At 37.4% G+C, this 19,593-nt stretch overlaps 3 protein-coding genes across 6 annotated transcripts; all 3 read left to right on the forward strand.

Annotated features, from left to right (window-relative positions):
• LOC306845298 (neuronal acetylcholine receptor subunit alpha-4-like) lies at positions 1–4,827 on the forward strand (the record flags this gene model as incomplete). Its single annotated transcript, XM_079377995.1, has 5 exons — positions 1–120; positions 277–321; positions 416–525; positions 2,398–3,508; positions 4,702–4,827. Exons 2-5 carry the CDS (start codon positions 292–294, stop codon positions 4,825–4,827), a joined length of 1,377 nt encoding a protein of 458 aa, XP_079234121.1. The 5' UTR covers positions 1–120; positions 277–291.
• Positions 4,828–5,380: 553 nt separating this feature from the next.
• LOC306845336 (ADP-ribosylation factor-related protein 1) lies at positions 5,381–13,177 on the forward strand. Of its 3 annotated transcripts, XR_013781982.1 has the most exons (8): positions 5,428–5,733; positions 6,011–6,098; positions 6,174–6,256; positions 6,370–6,451; positions 7,381–7,451; positions 7,626–7,726; positions 10,814–10,982; positions 13,106–13,177. XR_013781982.1 is itself a non-coding variant. In XM_079378064.1 (7 exons), the coding sequence occupies exons 1-7, from the start codon at positions 5,641–5,643 to the stop codon at positions 10,899–10,901; spliced, it is 606 nt and encodes a 201-aa protein (XP_079234190.1). In that variant the 5' UTR covers positions 5,381–5,640; the 3' UTR covers positions 10,902–11,561. The 3 variants fall into 3 exon arrangements, 2 of the variants coding, with proteins under 2 accessions (XP_079234190.1, XP_079234191.1); XM_079378064.1 differs by lacking the exon at positions 13,106–13,177 and having other exon boundaries at positions 5,381–5,733; positions 10,814–11,561; XM_079378065.1 differs by lacking the exons at positions 10,814–10,982; positions 13,106–13,177 and adding an exon at positions 8,428–9,883 and having other exon boundaries at positions 5,381–5,733.
• Positions 10,873–18,668, forward strand: LOC306845337 (stathmin-3-like). Of its 2 annotated transcripts, XM_079378067.1 has the most exons (6): positions 10,873–10,982; positions 13,106–13,208; positions 15,402–15,497; positions 15,606–15,784; positions 16,669–16,860; positions 17,406–18,668. In XM_079378067.1, exons 2-6 carry the CDS (start codon positions 13,190–13,192, stop codon positions 17,463–17,465), a joined length of 546 nt encoding a protein of 181 aa, XP_079234193.1. In that variant the 5' UTR covers positions 10,873–10,982; positions 13,106–13,189; the 3' UTR covers positions 17,466–18,668. The 2 variants fall into 2 exon arrangements, with proteins under 2 accessions (XP_079234193.1, XP_079234192.1); XM_079378066.1 differs by lacking the exon at positions 10,873–10,982 and having other exon boundaries at positions 11,524–13,208.
• Positions 18,669–19,593: the final 925 nt, after the last annotated feature.

The raw sequence follows: 19,593 nt of genomic DNA on the forward strand, positions 1-19,593 counted from the left end.
GAAGACCGTCTGCTGAGGTTTCTGCTCACAGGATACAGTAAACTGGTCCGTCCGGTCCAGAACATCTCTGATGTGGTTCACGTCCGCTTTGGACTGTCCATTGCCCAGCTCATTGATGTGGTACAATCTGCAAACTCTTCCTGTAGTAATGGCATAACACTTTTATATTTCATAGATCGATCACCAACATAATAGCCAAACCTTTACGCTGTGTTATAATGAAACGTGTGGTTGTGGTTGCATTAAATGTCACGATTGTTTTATGTCCCTCACCAGGATGAAAAAAATCAAATGATGACCACGAATGTGTGGGTGAAACAAGTGAGTGTTTCCCTGTTCAACACGATTCAGTGTCCTGCTCTGACTCATCCTGATTCCTGACAGCTTGTTTAATCACGGCCCTTCTCTCCGTTAGGAATGGCATGATTTCCGGCTCCGCTGGAGGCCTGCAGACTATGAGAACATCACCTCAATGCGGATACCTGCACAGTTCATCTGGAAGCCTGATATAGTGCTGTATAACAAGTAGGTGATCAAAGAAATGACACCTTATTGACTGACTGCAGTGACAAACAAGCTCCACAGGGGGCGCCACAGCATCTCTCATGTGTGTGCATTCAGGGTTAGGTGTTTTATTTTTCCTTTCATTTCTTAAAAAGTGTTTAAAAGTGTAAATGGTCACATTTTATGATTCATTCATTATGTTAAAATTTGGTAAAAAGCACCTGAAAACTCTGATTCATGAGGTTTGAGTTTTAACTGAAGGTGAAGGAATTCAGCATGATGTTTTTGGGATGTCGCTGAGTTATAAACTCTTTACATTAATTCTACTATAACTATTAGAATCAAAACAGCATGTACCCTCAATAGAGTTACATTTGTCTTTTGAATTTACTAACCATCATGTCATTACAAACCATGTGGCTTTTCTTTTTTCAGTGGAAAACAAACAAATGAATAGAATAGAATAGAATAGAATAGAATAGAATAGAATAGAATAGAATAGTTATTTGCCATACAGTGTGGACTAAAGCAGTCACATTCCAAAAAGCACAGGAAAAGTATATACAAAAAAACTGAAATAAAATAAAACATATTGGAAGTTGGAAGTCTTCTAAAACAAGTTATTATTGAATAAACTTTTTCCTCTCTGGGCCCAGAAAGCCTCCATTAAAAGCCATTCAAAAGCATAACAAAATAAAAGGTATTGAAATAAAAAATAATAATAATGGATATATAAACACACACACACATATTCTCATTTTCGTTTAATACTAAATTATTAAAGTGAAAACATAAAAATAAAATCTAATTCAAAATATTAACAAAAACTATAATAGTATATCGATTTTAGTTTTTATTTATTTAACCTGTATTTGCAGGCAAGTTCATTAAGAACAAGTTCTTATTCACAAAAAATTAAAAGTTTCAAATCTCAGTTAAAACATGTACAGGTCGAGGTCAAAGCACTCGCTAGTAATTTTTTAAATGCACATACTGGAATATTTGTCTCTAATTTCAATAACTTTTGTAGCATATTCCAATCATTTGGGGCAGCAAATTCAAAAGAGGAACGACCATAAGTAGTTTCTTTCTAGGAATAGCCAAGGAAATATAATTCGATGATCTAGTTGTATATGTATTAAGATGAGGTTTCAACAACTTTTGAAGATATTCAGGTAATAAACCCAGCAAAAATATACCAGTGAGTTTCCCGTCTTATATGCAATGATGTCCAGTTCAAAAGGGAGTATAATTCACAATGATGCGTTCTGTAAGGTGCATCAGTAATCAATGTAATTGCTGCATGAAACAACACGTCTAATTTCTCCAGAAAGCCTTTATGTGCATCGATGATGATAATAAAATAGCACTGTTTTTTACTGAAATTTTTGATTTTATTTTTAATCTCAGTTCATTTTTCTTTTCTTTTGTTTTCTTTTTACCTTTTCATTTATTTTCTTTTAAAAGTTTAAAATGGACATGAATGGAATTACTCTCTTCAGGAATTGTAGACTTTGGGTATGACGCCATATTTAGAGGTGTCTGAAAGATATTTATTTGGAAGACATTGCAAACCCCCATTCACTTTTATTATATAAAAAATGTGAAGATTCTTCAAAACTTGTGTTTCAAAATGTTGTGTTCCACACTCTTAAAAAATAAAGGTGCTTAAAAGGTTCATAACAGCGATGCCATAGAAGAACCATTTTTGGTTCCACAAAGAACCTTTTTATAATCTGAAGAACCTTCTTTCACCACAAAGAAGCTTTAGTGAAACAGAAAGGTCATTCTTGATCCATTTAGACAAAAAAAGTTCTTCTATGGCATCGTGAAGCACCTTTATTTTTAAGAGTGCATGGAGGCAAAACTAGATCTGATGCTGTGTTTCTGCAGCGCAGACGGTGATTTCACCGTGACTCACCTGACCAAAGCTCACCTGTTCCACGACGGACGAGTGACCTGGATCCCGCCGGCCATCTACAAGAGCTCCTGCAGCATTGACGTCACGTTCTTCCCCTTCGACCAGCAGAACTGCACCATGAAGTTCGGCTCGTGGACATACGACCGTGAGAAGATCGACCTGATCCGCACAGCCGACAGCGCAGACCGCACAGATTACTGGGAGAGCGGCGAATGGGCCATCAGCAGCGCAGTGGCCACCTACAACCTCAAGAAATACGAGTGCTGCTCCGAAGTCTACCCAGACATCACCTACTCCTTCATCATCAGGAGACTTCCGCTCTTCTACACCATCAACCTCATCATTCCCTGTCTGCTGATTTCATGTCTGACCGTGCTGGTCTTCTACCTCCCTTCCGACTGCGGAGAGAAAGTGACCATGTGCATCTCTGTCCTCCTGTCGCTCACCGTCTTCCTCTTGCTTATTACAGAAATCATTCCGTCTACATCACTGGTGATCCCTCTGATTGGTGAATACCTGCTCTTCACCATGATATTCGTCACTCTATCCATCATCATCACTGTGTTTGTGCTGAATGTGCATCACAGGTCACCAGAAACCCATTCGATGCCTAAATGGGTGCGTACGTTCTTCTTAGACATCATGCCGAGGCTCCTCTTCATCCAGAAGCCTCCTGTGTTGCAGAAGAACTTGCGAAGAACATCTGTTGATCCTCGGAAGAGGAAGAAAAGCAGCGCTGCTTCTGTTTGGGATGATGAAGAGAAGAAGGAACCAGCTTTATCCATTCCTGTGAAGAGTAATTTCATGCATTCGTTTGCATCAAAGTTTGCATCGAAGACTCGCTCACACAGTGTGGAGATCAGTCTTGGAGAGCGAGAGAGCGCCAGCATGCGTTATCGCTCATGCAGCGTCCAGTTCTGTCCTCTGCACGAACAAGATCAATGGAGACCCTCCAGAAACACCTCCAAAGTGAGCAGCGCTGGAGAACATCCACAGTTCGCTCCATCTCATGCTACACGGCTGGCCGTCGAGGGAGTGCAGGACATCGCTGAGCACCTGCACGCTGAACAAGCTGATTCGTCTGTACGTCTTCTTAAGGGATATATTTTCTTTCAAGTAGCTTAAACTTCCTTTATTTTTATAATATTTCTTGACATCATATTTACTTTTGATTTGGATATGAGGCATTCATGTTAATATTCATTTGTCAAACTGCAAGACTAAGTCAACTGCAAAAAAATAAGTAATTTTATGCAATTTGTTTTAAACATAAAACTTGATGTTCAGTAAAAAACATCCATGTTATTGTATTTTTAATTATTGCATGACGCGTGTGTGTGTGTGTGTGTTTACGTTAGGCCTATATATTAAAACAAATATAAAATGTTGATTCAAAATAAACACTCAAACAGCAGAAACACACACAAAATCTGCAACACGCTAATTCTCAACATTTGACTCAGATTTCAATTTCATAAAACACTTTTTGCAAAACACAACACAATTCTGTAGCACAAAAAAAATCTATCAGGAATTAATATTATGGTGAAGGTGTTTGCAAATGCTTGCTTTTGAGATGTGTTTGTGATATTTTCAACGCAATGCTTCATTTTGCAAGAGATGTGAGGCATTTTGCATTTTGTGTGCGATTCTTGGATTGTGTGTAAAGTTTTGAAAAAAAAGGGCAAAGTTTTAAAAATGTGTGTAAGCAGCTGAAAAAAAACTGTAATGTAAATTTAAAAAAAATGTTGATCTAAAATAAGAAACATCCATATTTTTGTCTATTTTTACATTTTTAATTATTGCATGACAAAAAATAATTTAATGGAATGATGACCTTATTTATTTACATCTACATCTGTGCGTGCGTGTGTGTTTGCATTATATATTAAAATAAAAATAACAAACATAAAATGTTGATCTATAATAAGAAATATGTACATGTTTTAATAATGTTTTTAATAATGCATTTTAATTATTGCATGACAAAAATTTATTCAAATTAAATAATGACACACACATACATATTCATTATTATAACTTTTTACAAAATGTTGATCTAAAATCAGAAGCATGCATGTTTTTGTCATTTTTTTATTTTTATTTTATTTTATTGCATGACAAAATAATTTAATGAAATGGTGACCTTATATATTTATATATGCATACATGTACAGTATATACATATACATAAAATAAGAAAAATGTCCATGTTTGGCATTTATTTGCCAATTGAATTGAATTGAATGACCACAATGTTCTTTGTTTTATTTCAGGTGAGGGAAGAGTGGAAGTATGTGGCCATGGTCATGGACAGGCTCTTCCTGTGGATGTTTATATTAGTGTGCATTCTGGGTATTGTAGGCCTCTTCCTTCCTCCATGGTGGGCTGGAATGATCTGATGATGATAATCCTCATCATAAATCAATAAAACTAAAAAACCCATAGATCTGGAGCTAGTGAATATCATGATGATCATGATAAAGAATGAAATTAAACATAATGTTCTCTCAAATTATAAATAGTTCACTTGTTGATGCTGTTTTGTTCTTTTTTCTTCCGTTGTTAATATTTTGCTAATATATTGTAAGTGTTGTTGTTAATAATATATTATCTGATGGGTGGAAATTAAAAGTGCATTAAATGTATTTATGACGATCATGGCAACGTGTTTGACATTCCTCTAAACTTTTTCATCTTTAAAATAAATAATATTGTTTCGGGTCTTTTAATTATTATTTAAAGTAACAAAAGTCACACATTAATAGATTTTAACACAGTAAACTACACATCTGTAACTTTTTAGAAGATGTTTTTTTTTCTTGTATTAAAGAAGCAAACCTGAAGAGTGTAAAATTCACAATATTAAAAAAAATACAAGATTTTACTGTGGTAAAATAATTAGTGTAGTAAACTTGAAACCGCCGAACAGATGAACTACATTTCCCACAATGCACCAGAAAAACTGCCAACAACTTCCCAGGACGTGTTTATTACTGACCGCTGCCAAAATGGATTTAGCAAACCGGAAAACCGTGAATTACATCTGATTCACAGACTTAACTCAGTTGTGTTTGTATAAAGTAACGTGTTTTATGTCGTAATTTCCACAAGAGCTCATGACTGTTTACGTTGTTCAGAGCGCTGAAGCTAAGCTAAGCTAACTGTACACAGTGTTGTGTTTGTGATATGAACTGGTCAGTCTGTTATTGAGGATGTACACTTTATTATCGGGTCTCTACAAATATATGTTTCAAAAAGACGAGTATTGCATCCTGATCCTCGGTCTGGACAATGCGGGGAAAACGGTAAGACTAGTAATGCCTAATAAGTTAACACCTCCTTCACTTTTACTATACTAGTAGTAGTTAAACTGTTCATACAGTTGTTCTGAGTTAGTAACATTTTGGGGTTTATGATGCACAATAATCCTGCCTGTCTAGGTAGGCTGCTCACTAGAATGTGAGGCTAAAATGCTCACTAGTTAGGAAGCACACTAAGACATCTGTTTCTAGATGCTACACTAAAGACGATGCCTAAAGTGAGGCTTTTATGTTCTCACTTGATGTGTTTTTTTTATTGTAGACATTTCTGGAACAAACAAAAACAAGATTCAGCAGAAACTACAAAGGCATGAATCTTGCGAAGATCACAACTACAGTCGGGCTCAACAGTGAGTGATGGATGCTCAATCAAATCAACTGAAGTATAAGCAGAGCTTAACTCATGTTTCATCTTTGTGTTTCAGTCGGCACCATTGATATGGGAAAAGCTCGTCTGATGTTTTGGGATCTCGGAGGACAAGAAGAGCTACAGTCTTTATGGGATAAGGTGACACACGTTCACTAAATGTGATTCTGATCTGGGGATCTTGTTTATTTTGCCATGAAAGCTTTGCGTTCTGGATTGAATCTCTTTATAAGGTGTTATTTATCATGTTTCAGTACTATGCAGAATCTCATGGTATCATCTACGTCATCGACTCCACCGATGAGGAGCGACTGAGCGAGTCGAAGAACGCTTTCGGTGAGTTTTGCTGCAATGAGGGATCAATCCAATTCTGTACCATCACCATTTTAATGAGTGCTCTAGAACCCATCTAAAATAAAATAATTCATAATTATTATAAATGTTCATTTTCACATTAAAGTAAATCATATAGGCCTATTTTGTTATTTTTTTATAATTATATACGACTGCAAATTTCCTGCAGGTTTAAAAAAGTCCTAATTTGCCCTTCCACAAGCCTTCGCTTCATAAATGAGTGGCATTGAATGTTGCATGCACTGCAAAATAAATCAAATAAAAAAGAATATCTTCCTCAATATTGTCTTGTTTTAGGACACAAACATATAAACTTTAAAAAAAAGAAGCAAATATCTGTCATTGGGGAATGAAACTTCATTGGCAGATAATCCTAAACTCCTCATAAATACATTTTGATCAATTTCAAGCAAACTTTCTTATTTTATGTCATTTTGCTTCTCAAGTAGATGTATCTTGAATTATGAATCTTTAGACATTTGTGCTGGAAAACAAGACAAAAATACTGAGAAAGAGCATCACTTGTTTGCAGTGCAGTCAGAAGGAACAGTAGAAGTTATTTCTATATTCCAGTATTTGTAAGCAGATCTATTCAAGCTGTATTTTGTACAATAAATTCAAAAGTTCTTGAGATCTGCTGGAAGTTGTATTTTCATATTCTGAAGTGCTGCTAATTATGTTCTCTCTAGACATTTAAAGGACATATTGAAGCATTACGTTTCCTTCAAGTTATTCTTAACATTTTCTTTGCTTGGTCTTAAATTTACCTTCAGAAGCCCTGAAGTGACAAATAATATGAATAAAACCGAATAAAATGGTTTGTGGCAGGCCTAGTCGGATGATCTGGGGGAACGTCGATCAGGCCTGAATCAGTGTCTAATGTGAAACGACTTTATGTTCCCATCTTACAGAGAAGATGATCAGCAGTGAAGTTCTGGAAGGAGTTCCTCTTCTTGTGCTGGCCAACAAACAGGACGTTGAGGTATGAACTCCAGACCATCTGTGTGAGAAAACACACCTCAAAGATCTCAGAAACTCAATCCGTCCCGTATAAACACATCCTTCTGTCATCTCCCAGTGGTCTGTAGGTGGTGCTGTGCTCCTTCATTTCCACATTGAGTTATAATGATTGCACTGCTTGTCTTGTGTTTGTCAGAACTGTCTGTCTGTGCCCGACATTAAGACGGCTTTCAGCGACTGCGCTCCCAAAATTGGTAAAAGAGACTGTCTGGTGCAGCCCTGCAGTGCTTTATCAGGGTACGTCTGCCTCGTTTGACTCATTTATTATTCAGTGTTCTGTGTGGAAGTGGTAAACCCTGCTGCGCTCAAGCACTCCACAAAAACATGATGGTGCAGTTATGAGAAATGCACAGAAAACAACAAAAACTCAAGATCAATTGCTGATGAGTTGATTTATATAGAATATTTGCTAGCATTCTACTTAAAGCCTTTATGCATAATGCATTATAAAGCTATTCATAATACACCTTGTAATGCATCATATAATTGAATTAATACATGTAGCCAAAGATTAAATGCATCACAGTAGCATTTAAATAAAAGGGTTGCCGTGGTTTTTAATGCATTATATACTTTCTAAAGGTGTAAAAGTGTATTCGTGAGCTTATTACACTGCATTATAATGTGCATTACAGGACATAATTAATGCATTAAAGCTACTTTTATAATGCATATTATATAAAGGCCCGTTTTCACAGATAGGGCTTAGACTAAGCCAGGATTAGGCCATTGTTCAATTAGGAAATTTAAGTAATTTTTATTAACATGCCTTAGAATGTTAATAGACCCCTCCTCCTCCCCCACTGCCCTCACACTCTCCATGCAGGATGTGACTAAAACTTTTAAAATGCAAAATCCTCGAAAAGCCCCAGGCCCGGACGGTGTCTCTCCTTCCACCCTGAGACACTGTGCTAACGAACTGGCTCCTGTCTTCACAGACATCTTTAACACCTTCCTGGAGTTATGCCACGTCCCAGCCTGTTTCAAGCTGTCTACTATCGTTCCCGTACCCAAGAAGCCCAGGATTACTGGACTAAATGACTACAGGCCTGTGGCGCTCACGTCTGTAGTCATGAAGTCATTTGAGCGCCTGGTTTTGCCCCACCTCAAGTCTTTCACCTTCCCCTTCCTGGACCCTCTGCAGTTTGCATACAGAGCTAATCGGTCTGTAGACGACGCCATCAACCTGGCCTTCAGCTCTGCATTCAATACCATCCTTCCGGTTCTGCTCCAGGACAAGCTCGCTCAGCTCAACGTGCCTGATTCCACCTGTAGGTGGATCACTGACTTCCTAACGGACCGGAGGCAGTGCGTGCGGCTGGGGAAGAATGTCTCGGACATTCAAACTATCAGCACAGGTTCTCCACAGGGCTGTGTACTTTCTCCTCTGCTCTTCTCCTTGTACACCAACTGCTGCACCTCCAGCCATGACTCCGTGAAGTTGGTTAAGTTTGCGGATGACACCACTCTTATCGGGCTCATCTCGGATGGTGATGAGTCTGTCTACAGGAGAGAGGTGGAGCGGCTGGTGTCCTGGTGTAACAGCAACAACCTGGAGCTTAATGCCCAAAAAACAGTGGAGATGATTGTGGACTTCAGGAAAGTCACAGCCCCCCTGCCTCCCCTTGCCCTGACAGACACCCCCATCACCACTGTGGTCTCTTTCTGCTTCCTGGGCACCCACGACCTCAAGTGGGAGCTGACCATCAACTCCCTTATCAAGAAGGCCCAGCAGAGGATGTACTTCCTGCGGCAGCTGAGGAAAGCCAAGCTGCCAGTCCAGATGATGGTGCAGTTCTACATGGCCATCATTGAGTCCATCCTCACCTCTTCCATCACCGTGTGGTATGCTGGGGCCACTGCCAGGGACAAACAGAGACTGCAGCGCATTGTGCGCTCTGCTGAGAAGGTAATCAGCTGCAGCCTTCCATCTCTCAAGGACCTGTACGTCTCCAGGACTCGGGGGCGAGCAGGCCGGATAGCAGCTGACTCTTCTCACCCTGGACATGGACTATTTGAGCCACTTCCCTCTGGCAGAAGGTTACGGTCCATTCGGACCAGAACCTCTAGCCATAAGAACAGTTTCTTCCCCTCTGCCGTTGGTCTCATGAACACTTTATAACCATTGTATTGAGCTGGACACTACATAACATCTTTACTGAGCTGGACATTTTATAACATTTGCATCAGTTGGTCACTTTTATAACATTAGTCACTTTAAATAAGTCATTGTTTAAATTTTTTATATGCTTTTTAAAATAGGAAAATTTCTACTTCGTAAATTATTATTATTATTATTCAGTGTTTTTATGTTGCACTCTGTCACCGAAGCAAGTTCCTAGTTTGTGAATTGTGTTTGCAGACAATGGCAATAAAGTTTCTGATTCTGATTAGAATAAAACATTACTGGTGTGCATCTTGAGACAAAACAAAGGCACTGATATATTTTAAGATCAGTCGAGCAAGTTTCCTTCAGTTGAATCAGCTCAGACTTACACTGTAGTCTGGGACTAGTCTTAAGCCTTGTCTGTGAAACTGGGGGATAAAGGCTTTAAGTAAAGTGTTACCGATTGTTTTTATATATTTTAATTTGTTTATTTTTTATTTTTTTTGGAAGTGTAAAATTAATCATGAATATTGCAGTGATTTTAAAGCATTACCACAATTCCAGTTTTGCACTTGTTCCTTTACATCTTAAGTATGAGTGTTAAAAGATAAATATTTTATAATATTTTCAGATTTAAACCTTTGTAATATTAATTCTGACATAATTGAGAATTTTACCTCTGCAAATAAGCTCAAAGCTCCGATTCAGCAATTAATTCACGTCACGTCTCTGAAGTAATTGCAGAAGTTTGCGTGTGCAATTTCACATGCTTGCCTTTTTTTTTGTAAAAAATACACTACTGCTCAGAAGTTTGGAATAACCGTTTCCATGAAAATATTAACTGTTTTCAACATTGATAATCAGAAATGTTTGTTGAGCAGTAAATCAGTATATTATTATGATTTCTGAAGATCATGTGACACTGAAGACTGGAGTAATGATGCTGAAAATACAGCTTTGATCACAGAAATAAATTACAGTTTAACATGTAGTCACATGAATAATGGCTATTTTAAATTCTAATAATATTTCACTATTTTTAGTGTAGTTTTTGAACAAATAAATGCAGCATTGGTGAGCAGAAGAGACTTCTTTCAAACTTTTGGCTGGTTGTGTATATCTTGTAAACATTGTTGTTTATTTTATTGCTTATTGCTCTGAACTTTTTAATGCAAGTTAAATATGGTGTGTGTTTTCTGTGCGGTTGTGTTTTACAGGCAGGGTGTGAATGACGGCATTGAATGGATGGTCAAATGTGTGATCCGGAACATTCACCGCCCACCCAGACAGAAAGACATCACATAGAGCGGCTTCTCTCTCTCTCTGTGTGTGTGTGTGTGGTGTTTTCTGTAAATTCAGAGAGTGGATGCAGTTATCATACCACATGTAAGTTATGATATTATATTTGGGTGATATTCAGAGTTTGATATCTTTGCTGTGACGCTGCAGACATTGTAGATATTAATGTCTATGCTAAACTGACACTAGTTTTGTTTTCTGATGAGTTTTTATGTTCTCTGCTAAAATCACCTTCAGATTAAATCAATCATATCTAAACAGAATGAAGACATTCCTCATACAGCATTTCAAGTGGTGTTGTTTTTAAGACCCATCAAATCAAAACCCAATTTCTAATCACTCACCAATTCTGTAATAAAGAGCAGAGATGTAAAAGAAAGCACTTGTGTCTCGGTTTAATTTGCACGACAGATGTTTCCCCAAATCTTACAAATCCAGGAAATGCCTTATTCTGTAAGGACAGGGTTTTATTGATTTGCTTTTGCCTAAGCTGAATGCATTTTGCATGAAGGCAGCAGTGAATCAATAAGCGCTGCTCATATAATGAATGTTATTACAGCAGCGAGCATCACATCTGTGACCTCAGACACTTCAACCATTCGCTTGACCTGCAGAATATTATACGTGTATGTGTGTGAAAGATAGTCAATACAATGATGAACATGTGCCACTTCTCTCTGCTCTGAATGCACAACTTTAGGACCAAATATTCCCAGTTTAGAGACGCAGATGTTATGTTTAATCAGCTGATAAGTGGTGTTTAAGGCAGACATCACTAGTATTATTGCTCATATTTAGTGTTTTTTGTTCTAATTTCTAACACAGTCTTATTGTTCAGTGAGTGTACGTGTGTTTGAGAGAGATGATCCAAACCAGCTTGAATCAGGCTGTTCCCTTGTGCAGTTGTTTTAGGACAGCAGACTCAATCGAGCCACTCTTCGCACGCAAACCTTCAACAGAGGCATGAATTGTGTATGAAGACTTGCGTAATAGTGCATCAGTGGATCTGGAATGGAATTTGAATATTAGTTCTGGCACTTTGGGTTGCTCTGCAAAAACTGTGTTTTGCGGTATTTTTTGCCTTGTTTTAAATATTAAATGCAAAATTTGTCAAACTTATTTAACAAATATCTTGAATTAACTTTTTTCACCCCATTGCAAATAGTTTTTTCTTTTGAATTTTTTTAATTCATTTTTGCCAGATAAAAACATCAGATGTGCATTTAATTTTTTATTTTTTTTGCCAAATTCCAGATTTACTCTGAAGTTTTTAAAATTTTATTTTTCTATTGTGTTGATTAGTTTTTGCCAGATGAAAAACGTCCCAGCCTTTTCTTTTTTTTTTTTTTTTTTTAGTATGTTGATTTATCTCCCAGACTTTGAAGGTTTTTTTTTTTCTTATTTTTTATTAATTGTAATTTTATTTCAAACATCACAGACTTCCACTGAAGAGTGCCTAATTTGGACTAATAAGCAACTGCATAGCAACATGCAAAAAGGCCCCCTGAACACTAGTTACTGCACACCAATAACAAAAAATCATATCAGGACTTAGTTGCATGTGACAATTTTCTACTTTTATTCCATCTTAATTTACAGTCTTGGTCCATTACATTACTCCCAGCAGTCTGATGTATGTAAGTGTCAGTTTCAGATCAATAGCTGATTGAAAAAGCGATCAAATGTCGTACAACTGAACCAATACATCTTTTGTCTTGTCAATGATGTATCGATTTCTTCAAAACCTCATTGACCGGACCAAAGTTGTACAATACTCTTTAAATAGACAACAATATCTAGAAATATTTACCAGATACAGCAGCCCAAAATGTACAAGCATTAGATTAGAAAATATTATATAACAAAATATCAAAGCAAGCAAAGAAATGCTGCAAGAACTTTTCTCAGGCAAAATGACTTCTAAATGGGTGTTTTGATTATTTTTAGTGTTATGCTCAGATATACGCATAACTTATTCTTTTTGAAGGTTGTGTGAGCAGTAAAAATAGCTCTTGTTTCCAAGACAACGGCACTATATCACTTCATTATTGTATTTTTTTTCCCAGTTTATCTCATGATGCTACAAAATTGCTGGTTTTGTCAGCGATGCCATTTCTTTCTTCATCTCTCGTCCTCTCCACCTTCACCTCCTCCTCCTCCCTCCCTCTGCCTCCCATCCATCATCCCCCCCCCCCCCCCTGATAATACAGACCACTGGCTGTGCGTCACTCCTTCAGCACTTCACTCCGTTCATCTCTCCACTCAGCATCCATCCGTCCTCCTCCGGCAGCACAATGGACAGCACAGTTTCAGGTAAGACCCTGAATAATCTCTGTCTTTAGAAATGAAGCTGAGAAACTAGGGAGATTTTAGCATGAGTTATTGCATGAGATTGCATGAGCTGCCACAGAATCACGTCTTTTAGCGTGACATTGGCACTGGTGAACATGTCCTTTGTCAAGCATGCATGCTCTATGCTATCTAAGGGATAATAATGTCATTAATTAATAGATCCTTTTAATACAGGGAGTTTCTGTTTGAACAAGACTGTTATTGTGCATTGGAGTGTGATGATGCTCAACACTGCAGATGTTGGGCTGTAAAAAAACGGGTTCATTTGGAGGGTAGCAGTGCTGCAAAATGTGGCGCAATATTGTTGATGTGACTGTCTGGTTCGCATTCAAACACATGCAGTCATCCACTGTAGTCTGATCATCTCATATTGACTTTGATACGACCTTAGAAAGAACCTTGAGCAGCCGATGAGCAGAGCTGCTCTGCAACATTGGTGAAATTAGTTTGCATTGTGTTTTGCATCTGAAATGGCTGTAGATCTTCTATAAATAACAGCAGTAAGTTGTGCACATTATATTGTGTGCTTTGCTCTAATGTCCAGCAAACAAAACATGATTTGAGTTATCTTTGCTGTCTCAGCTTTCTTGTAAAGTCACCTTTCTGTTGAGCTCATGGGTAATAAATAAACATGCTCCGATGCACACAAACGCCATTAGCTCCTGTAATAAACATGAACATTTAAGTCTGTCCCTTCTGCATGCATGCATTTGCTTTGTGTTGGTGATTTGTGATTCTTCAAAATATTCATGCATCTTATTCAGAATCAGAATGAGCTTTTATTGCCAGGTATGTTTACACATATGAGGAATTTGTTTTCGTGACAGAAGCTCCACAGTGCAACAGAAAGACAGTGACAGAACAAAAATAACAGATAATAAAAAGAATTTAAAAAATAGAACAAGTAAATAAGGAATAACAATATACAAATTGACAATAGTATGTACAGGTATATTATGAGCAAATTGAAATGTAGACAAAGTCTACTATTGAGGAGCGGTATGATGTTGCTTTATTAAGTGATTCAGTTCACACAGTGCATTATTTGGCTGACATGTCTTGTGCTGTGTTAACTGGATCAATAATGCATGAATCCGGTTTAGGGTGGGGTTTGGTGCCAAATGCAGCCCAGTAACATGCTTGCAGTTATGCATCCCTTATCAAATTTCATGAAGCAATACCGGTCAGTTCAGGGATACGCCTCTACATCTGATTCTGTAAGATATTGCTGTAATACAGACTTTCCCTTCCTGTTTGGAGGAGGAGGAGCTTCTTCCCCCAGACCATCAGGCTCCTAAACTCTAACTCTGTGTCATAACATCACATGACTCCATGTAAATACCACTATATCAATAAGCTATTCATAATTGTTTTCTACCTCATATTGCTGCTATGTACATACCCTGTACAACTTTTTGCACATTCTTTTGCATTCCTTATAGTACTATTGAAGTCAACAAACATACTGACCTGCACATTTATATTTTTTATCTTTTATTTTTTTATTCTTTTTATTTTTTCTACTTTTTCTTAATATTTGTATACTTTATAATTGCACTGTCCTTGGAGCGGCCCTGACCTACATTTCACTGCTGGTTATACCCTGTATAATTGTGTATGTGACGAATAAAAATCTTGAATCTTGAATTTACCAATAACAGCACATTTCCCATTATTAATGTAATTTTTTTTAATCATGTTTTTTAGTAGATATTTTGAAACATCTATTAAACTTTTTACGGGTTTCTGCAGATTTTATGAAAATAAGTTGCATTAGTAAAACCTGCAACCAATCTCCAATTACTTTTTAAACCATTTTACAAAAACAAAAGATCACACTGCAAAAAAAAAAGTGATATTCTTCATCTTTTTTTTTTGTCTGTACAAATGTCTAAAAGATTCTTAAATCAAGATACATTTATAAACAAATAATATAAAATATCTAAAATTTTATGACTCTCCAAACTGTACAATGTCCTAAATAGTATGCCAAGTAATAACTGGTGTCTAAAATAATAGCTTGTCGTAGGCCAAACGTGTCTACACTTTACCCAGTGCATGTAAAGTTCTGGTTAGTTCACCACATGCATATGCATCACTGATTTATTGTCATATTTACTGTATTCAAACAAGATTTCTCTCTTTCTCTTGCAGCCTACTCTGAGAAGCTGAGAGAGATGTCGGTGTTGTCTCTCCTCTGCTCCTGTTTGTATTCCCAGCCGCATCCCAACACCTTCGGTCAGTTTGAAGGTAGGAGCTTCAACAGCCAAACAGCCCATGATTGAAGGCCTTACTACCAGAATATTTAGGTTTAAGGTCATGCATCACAAATCCATCCTCATCATCATTGCTCCACAGATATGGAGGTGAAGTCGCTGAATAAGCGAGCTTCCGGTCAGGCATTTGAGGTCATCTTGAAGAGTCCGACTGAGACGTCTCCAGAGAGACCCCAGACTCTGGTACTGCCGCCCCAGAAGAAGGAGCCTTCACTAGGGGAACTACAGAGGAGGCTGGAGGCCGCCGAGGAGAGGCGGAAGGTAAGATGATGATGCCATTAAATACTGCTTTAGTATTTCATCTAATGAGTTGTTTTCTGTGAAGCACTGTACATAAACATCCTGTTTTTGGACACGACCTTCTTGCTCTTGTAGAGTTTGTCAACAGGATGTTTCTTGAGCAACACATCCAGCTGACTTGAATAACATTTAATTATTTAGCGGATGCATTTATCTATTGAGATGGATTCATGAAAAGTACAAGCACATGAATAATTGAGAATCTTAACACTCTAAAAATAAAGGTTATTTATTGGCATCAATGGCTCTGTGAATAACCTTTATCATCCATGTAGCCTTTCCATTGCACAAAACACTATTTATAATGGAAAAAAAAAGTTCAAATGTTAAAATATTCGGCTCACTAAAAAATAAATGGTTCTTTCAAGAACTGGCCTCAGAAAGGTTCTTTGGGGAAGCAAAAATGGTTCTTCCATGGCATCTTTATTAAAAGGTTTATGAACCGTTATTTGGTGTAGAACCTTTTCACTGCACTAAAGGTTCTTAATGATTAATAATAGTGGAGTGTTAGATAATGTCATTCAAACTAAGAGAAAATGGTTCTTTTAGGAAATGTTCACTGAAAGGTTGTTTGAGGAACCCAAAATGGTGGTTCTATGGAGCCTTTATTTTTAAAAGATTTTACCATGTAGCATGTGGATACCATATGAATATGGTAATCAGTTATTACCATGGTATTGCCATTTGATACCATGATAGCACCACAGTCCTCTTTGAAAAGGCCCATTGCTGTTTACATGACTTTTCTCACTTTCTGGCTTCTCTCTGCACTTTTTACATGTCAGAAAAATTTTCTTCACTGTCACATTAAATTTGTCACACCTTTCTGGACTTTTTTTCTGTAGTCTCAGGAGAAGCAGGTGCTGAAGCAGTTGGCGGAGAAACGGGAGCGTGAGAAGGAGGTGCTCACCAAGGCCCAGGAGGTCAACAACAACTACAGCAAGATGGCCGAGGAGAAACTCCACCACAAAATGGAGCTGATCCAAGAAAACCGCATGGCTCATCTTAATGCTCTCAAACAGCGTCTGAGAGAGAAGGTGAGTGGGTCTGGTTGTTTTTAATCAATCAGTCAATCAGTGTGTGTTATTATATAAAGAATATGACTCTCATACTCCAACATGCCATTCAAAGTGCCTCCTCAAAATTTTTGAAGTTCTCTTTCAGATCTGAATCATTTGGCAGATGCTTTAATCCCAAGCAACTGGCATTGCATATGAAGTATATATCTCATCAGTTCATGCATTACCTAAGAATCGAACCTCCACTGTTTGAGCTATGGGAATGGCTTTTGTTTGAAACACACTTTTCAAAATGCAATGAATAAAATCAAGTCCCAAAAAATCAAGAAAGTATAAAATGGGCTGGGAATGCTTTTTTTATTTTGACATGTTTGCATAATGAAGTAGTATGGGCTTTTATCTTTCCATAGTTCCTATTGCATGTTTTTTCTCTAAAGTATCAGGCTTACAGCTGTATTTTACTGTCAGTAAAAAAGAGAATGAGTTCTTTTTCCTTCCTTGTTACTACAAAACAGTTCCTACTTATTGGATGTTTATTATGCTGTCTCTCTTTTCTTTGTCAGGAGCTTCATGCTGCAGAAGTCCGTAAGAATAAGGAACTCCACACTGATCTCTCTGGCTGAGGACACTCTTTGACGCAAGAGCCATGAGACGTTCAGTCACGACTGCATTTGGAAAATATCTCATTCTCTGGCCACACTGTCTTCAGAGGTCATATCAGACTCACCTTATCAGTTTTCTTTATCAATAAACATCTGAGCTTATAACAGCATCCCACATACACAACATGGACAAAAGTATGTGAGCACCCAAACAAAGCACCTGTATATATGCTTGTTGAATGTTTAATTTCAGAAGCATGGGCATTAATAGGCATTTCATCCTTCCTAACAACTCCAGCTCTTCTGGGAGTCATTATTCCAGTTCATCCCAAAAGGTTTTTGTGTAGGCCAGTCAAGATCTTTCATTTCTTGATGGACCTTGACTTATGTTGGTGTTCCTAAATCAACATCTCTTGTTGATCCTAGAACAACCAATCCTTAAATTATGGCTCAAATCAGAGAGAAACTGTAAACTGATGAATGTATTCAAGCTTCAACTCTAGCTTTGAGCCAAACCCTAAACAAATCATTTTACCTATTCCTAAAATCTGATGCTGATGCTGATCTGTGACCATAATCTAATTGGCAGAATCACAGCCACCTGCATTGAGGACTGCGTCATGCTGAAACATGCCATTTAAAACTGTTAAACAATTCTCCATTATGTCATTGTGTGGGGCAGCATTAAGATTAGTAAATATTCTACTAGCCAGACACGTTTATTAGAAAGAGGTGTCCACATACTTTTGGCTGCAAAGTTGATCTGCCTGTTGAAGAAAACCACTTAAAACCGTGATAAATTTCAAGATGAACTTGTTTTAGATTGGCATTAGTGATATGTTTCTAACATGAGCTGATTATTAAGATGGTTGTTTGTTGTTGCTAATAGACCAGCTAGAGCTGTGGTTGATCTAAAACCAGCATGAAATTGCCAAAACATATCTTATGTGTAACCAGCAATGGTTTAATCTGGTCCATTAGTCTGGTCTTAGTTGTTATTTAGCAGGGCAGAATCTCACAAAACCAAAAACATGACTGTATCCACATTTTCACTGCACTTTATAGGATATGATTCATTCACGTTGGTAGTTTAGATGAATTTCAAGGGTCACTGACTCAGATTTATGGGTTTGTTTTTCAGTGACCTGAAAGAGAAATGTCTAAGCTATATGCTGCTAACTGATTACTGAAAACCATTTAAATAAGATTAAAGCATAAATTCATAATAAGGTGTCTGTCATTTTTGCAACTGAGGGAAACTAAGCACTCTGTGACGTTTCTGTCTCTAGTCTAAGATTATGATCAGGTATTGAATATGGAAATTACTGCCAGTGGTTTCTGAATATAGTTGATAAACCATTATGACTGTATTGCTGCTGATAAGACTCAAGTCACTGAAGCGGAGTAAAATAAGGGTGTGTTTGTGTACGTGTCATCATGTGTTCATGACGAACTCTGGCCATGTGATGGAAATTACAGATAAATGAAATTGAAACTGTTTTGTTTGCTCACATACTGCTGCTTTTGTTGTATGTGTGTGTATCACCTGGATTCTTGTAGGTAGGTGGATTTGAAAACACATTTAAAGGTACACACAATTATCACATTCCTGGGTCTGTGTCAGAAACAGAACAATAAGGGACAATGCAGCCATGATGCAAATTCTTGTCTAAAGCTTACATAACTTTACCTAACATGGCACTAAAAGGGAGTGGTCAAGAGAATAAATATTAACGGTCCAAATATATGTAATGTCAGTCCTTTCAAGCACTTTCGTTCATCTAATTTGTTAGTTTGTGTGCTTTTCCAGTCTGTAGTCACCTCAGGCATGATCAGCCGTGTGCAATGAGCCTTGTTTGTTTTTCTAAGCAATGTTCAGCATAGAAAATGTAGGCAAATCTGCTACATCTTGCCGTTCACAGCTGTCTCATCCTTTTGAAGCACCCTGACACTTTTATTTTCCTTATAAGATCATTATTGTCCTTTCTAAAGAAACAGCTCATACAGGATAAAGAATGTTCAGTTTATTACTAGATCAGTTCCATTCGGAAAGTATTTCAGGAACAATAAGCTTGTGCAATGGGGAAAACATGACTAAAATTAGTCATGGTTAAAAAAAAAGCATGTTGCATGAAACCATTAGTTTCTA

Source organism: Barbus barbus (assembly GCF_936440315.1).
Source record: "Barbus barbus genome assembly, chromosome: 25".
NCBI lineage: Eukaryota > Metazoa > Chordata > Actinopteri > Cypriniformes > Cyprinidae > Barbus > Barbus barbus.

Bases quoted from the DNA above. Each gene is read 5' to 3' on its own strand.
- LOC306845336 (XM_079378064.1), top strand. From the start codon at position 5,641: ATGTACACTTTATTATCGGGTCTCTACAAATATATGTTTCAAAAAGAC. The intron at 6,452-7,380 runs GTGAGTTTTGCT...CCCATCTTACAG, and splicing joins CGAGTCGAAGAACGCTTTCG to AGAAGATGATCAGCAGTGAA. The intron at 7,727-10,813 runs GTACGTCTGCCT...TGTGTTTTACAG, and splicing joins CCCTGCAGTGCTTTATCAGG to GCAGGGTGTGAATGACGGCA.
- LOC306845337 (XM_079378067.1), top strand. The intron at 15,785-16,668 runs GTAAGATGATGA...TTTTTTCTGTAG, and splicing joins CCGCCGAGGAGAGGCGGAAG to TCTCAGGAGAAGCAGGTGCT. The intron at 16,861-17,405 runs GTGAGTGGGTCT...TTTCTTTGTCAG, and splicing joins AACAGCGTCTGAGAGAGAAG to GAGCTTCATGCTGCAGAAGT.